The sequence below is a fragment of the Lepidochelys kempii genome, chromosome 1, assembly GCF_965140265.1.
Source record: "Lepidochelys kempii isolate rLepKem1 chromosome 1, rLepKem1.hap2, whole genome shotgun sequence".
NCBI lineage: Eukaryota > Metazoa > Chordata > Testudines > Cheloniidae > Lepidochelys > Lepidochelys kempii.
Window position 1 is genome coordinate 156,221 of NC_133256.1, and position 2,116 is coordinate 158,336.

General features: G+C 51.4%; 1 protein-coding gene across 1 annotated transcript; it reads left to right on the forward strand.

Annotated features, from left to right (window-relative positions):
- The first annotated feature begins 259 nt into the window (after positions 1 to 259).
- On the forward strand, positions 260 to 1,207 carry LOC140911554 (olfactory receptor 52K2-like). Its single transcript, XM_073344883.1, has one exon. The coding sequence runs from the start codon at positions 260 to 262 to the stop codon at positions 1,205 to 1,207; it is 948 nt and encodes a 315-aa protein (XP_073200984.1).
- The last annotated feature ends 909 nt before the right edge of the window (positions 1,208 to 2,116 follow it).

The following is a 2,116-nucleotide window of genomic DNA, read 5'->3' on the forward strand; positions in this document are numbered from 1 at the left end:
GGCCAGTTGTTCATAATTCATTTATCTGACGAATGAAAATGTCGTTTTTCAGTGTGTGAAGAGCGACCGATCTGCTCCCCCAAGAGAACAGCCCCCAGTAGTGCATGTAGTGTCTCAAACTAACATTCTCTCTCCACTCAGGCATTTGTCCTGCGACCATCACCCTGGACCCTGGGCACACACAGGAAGTTGGGGGAACGTATGGTGCGTGCAGGAGACACCGTTCTGCCTCAGAGTTGGACACCTTCTCCCCTACTCCATGTCTGATTCCAACACAACCGACTTCACCAACCCCTCCACCTTCATCCTGCTGGGCATTCCTGGCCTGGAGATGGACCACGTCTGGATCTCCATCCCCTTCTCCACCATGTATATCATAGCCATGTTGGGGAACTTCACCACCCTGGTCATTGTGAAGACGGAGCCGAGCCTCCATGGGCCCATGTACTATTTCCTCTGCATGCTGGCTGTCAGCGACCTGGTCCTGTCTACATCCACCCTGCCCAAAATGCTGAGCATCTTCTGGTTCAATTCCAGGGAGATCGATTTCAGTGCCTGCCTCACCCAGATGTACTTCATTCATAGCTTCTTAGTGATGGACTCTGGGATCCTAGTGGCCATGGCTTTGGACCGCTATGTGGCCATCTGCCATCCCCTGAGACATTCCACCATCCTGACAAACTTTGTGGTGGGCAAGATTGGCCTGGCCGTGGTGCTGCGTGGTGGCATGCTCGTACTGCCCTATCCCTTTCTGACAAGACAGTGGCCATATTGCAGAACCACCATCATCCCCAACACGTACTGCGAGCACATGGCTGTGGTGAAGCTGGCCTGTGCCGACACCCACATCAGTAATTACTACAGCCTCTCTGTGGCATTCTTGGTGACAGGTCTGGATGTGTTTTTTATTGCTGTGTCGTATATCCAGATTCTCAGGGCCATCTTCAGTCTACCCACAAAGGATGCCCGGCTCAAGACTTTTGGGACCTGCGGCTCCCACCTATTTGTCATTTTAACCTCTTACATCCCAGTTGTCTTCTCCTTCCTCATGCACCGGTTTGGTGACAATGTGGCGGTACATTTCCATGTTCTCATGTCCAATGCGTACCTTCTAATGCCCCCCATGCTGCACCCCATCATCTACGGGGTGAGGACCAAACAGATCCGGGACAGGTTGCTCCGGCTACTTACTCCTAAAGGAACCTAAGTTTTCTCCTGGTGCTCTGGCTCTCAGACCCAGCTTCCTGCAGAGCTGGCTGGTGACATGGTGATGGGCCCTCTTCCCTGAATCACTTGCCGGACAGTCAAAAAGGCAGTAAATGCTTTCCTGACCTTACTGTGCTGTGTCAGTGTGACAAACTGGGGAATAGGTCTATGTATCCACCCTTACCCCACCTCTTCTGCCAAGGCCCGATCCTGCTTTGCCTCTTTCCCCCAAGGCCCTGCCTCTGTCGCTTGCTCCTCTATTCCCCTCCCCCTGTCACTTGCTGGAACATTTCCACCTCCCTCCCCTCACCACAGCTACAAGGGAGCATTTTCAGATTTTGTTGGGGGTGGCAACTTTAACCAGGATTCCAAGGGGAACTTAAGGTCTTGAAAACTCTAGTTTGTTGGCAGATAACTTAGCAATTAGCTGACGGGAGCACTGTGTCTAATTCTGATGTAAAAGAAAGAAACTTAAATAAATATTAGACCCTCTCAGGTCTGATACTAACATGTTCAGACATCTTGTGCCAAGTCACTTAATGGACACTGGTTAGGTTTAAAATATTCATGTATAATTCTTACTTTGTTACTACTCTGCAGAGAGAGAGACCTCATCAGGACTCCTGGGTTCTATCTCAGCTCTGGGAGGGGAGTGGGGTCTAGTGCGTTACAGCGGGAGTTGGGGGGGCAGATACATCTGGGGTATCTATGAGAACATCAGAACGGCCCTACTGGGTCAGACCAATGGTCCATCTAACCCAGTGTCCTGTCTCCCGACAGTGGCCAATGCCAGGTGCCGCAGAGGGAATGAACAGAACAGGGAATTACCAAGTGATCCATCCCCTGTCACCCACTCCCAGCTTCTGGCAAACAGAGGCTAGGGACACCGTCCCTGCCAATCCTGGATAAT

Bases quoted from the DNA above. Each gene is read 5' to 3' on its own strand.
- LOC140911554 (XM_073344883.1), top strand. From the start codon at position 260: ATGTCTGATTCCAACACAACCGACTTCACCAACCCCTCCACCTTCATC.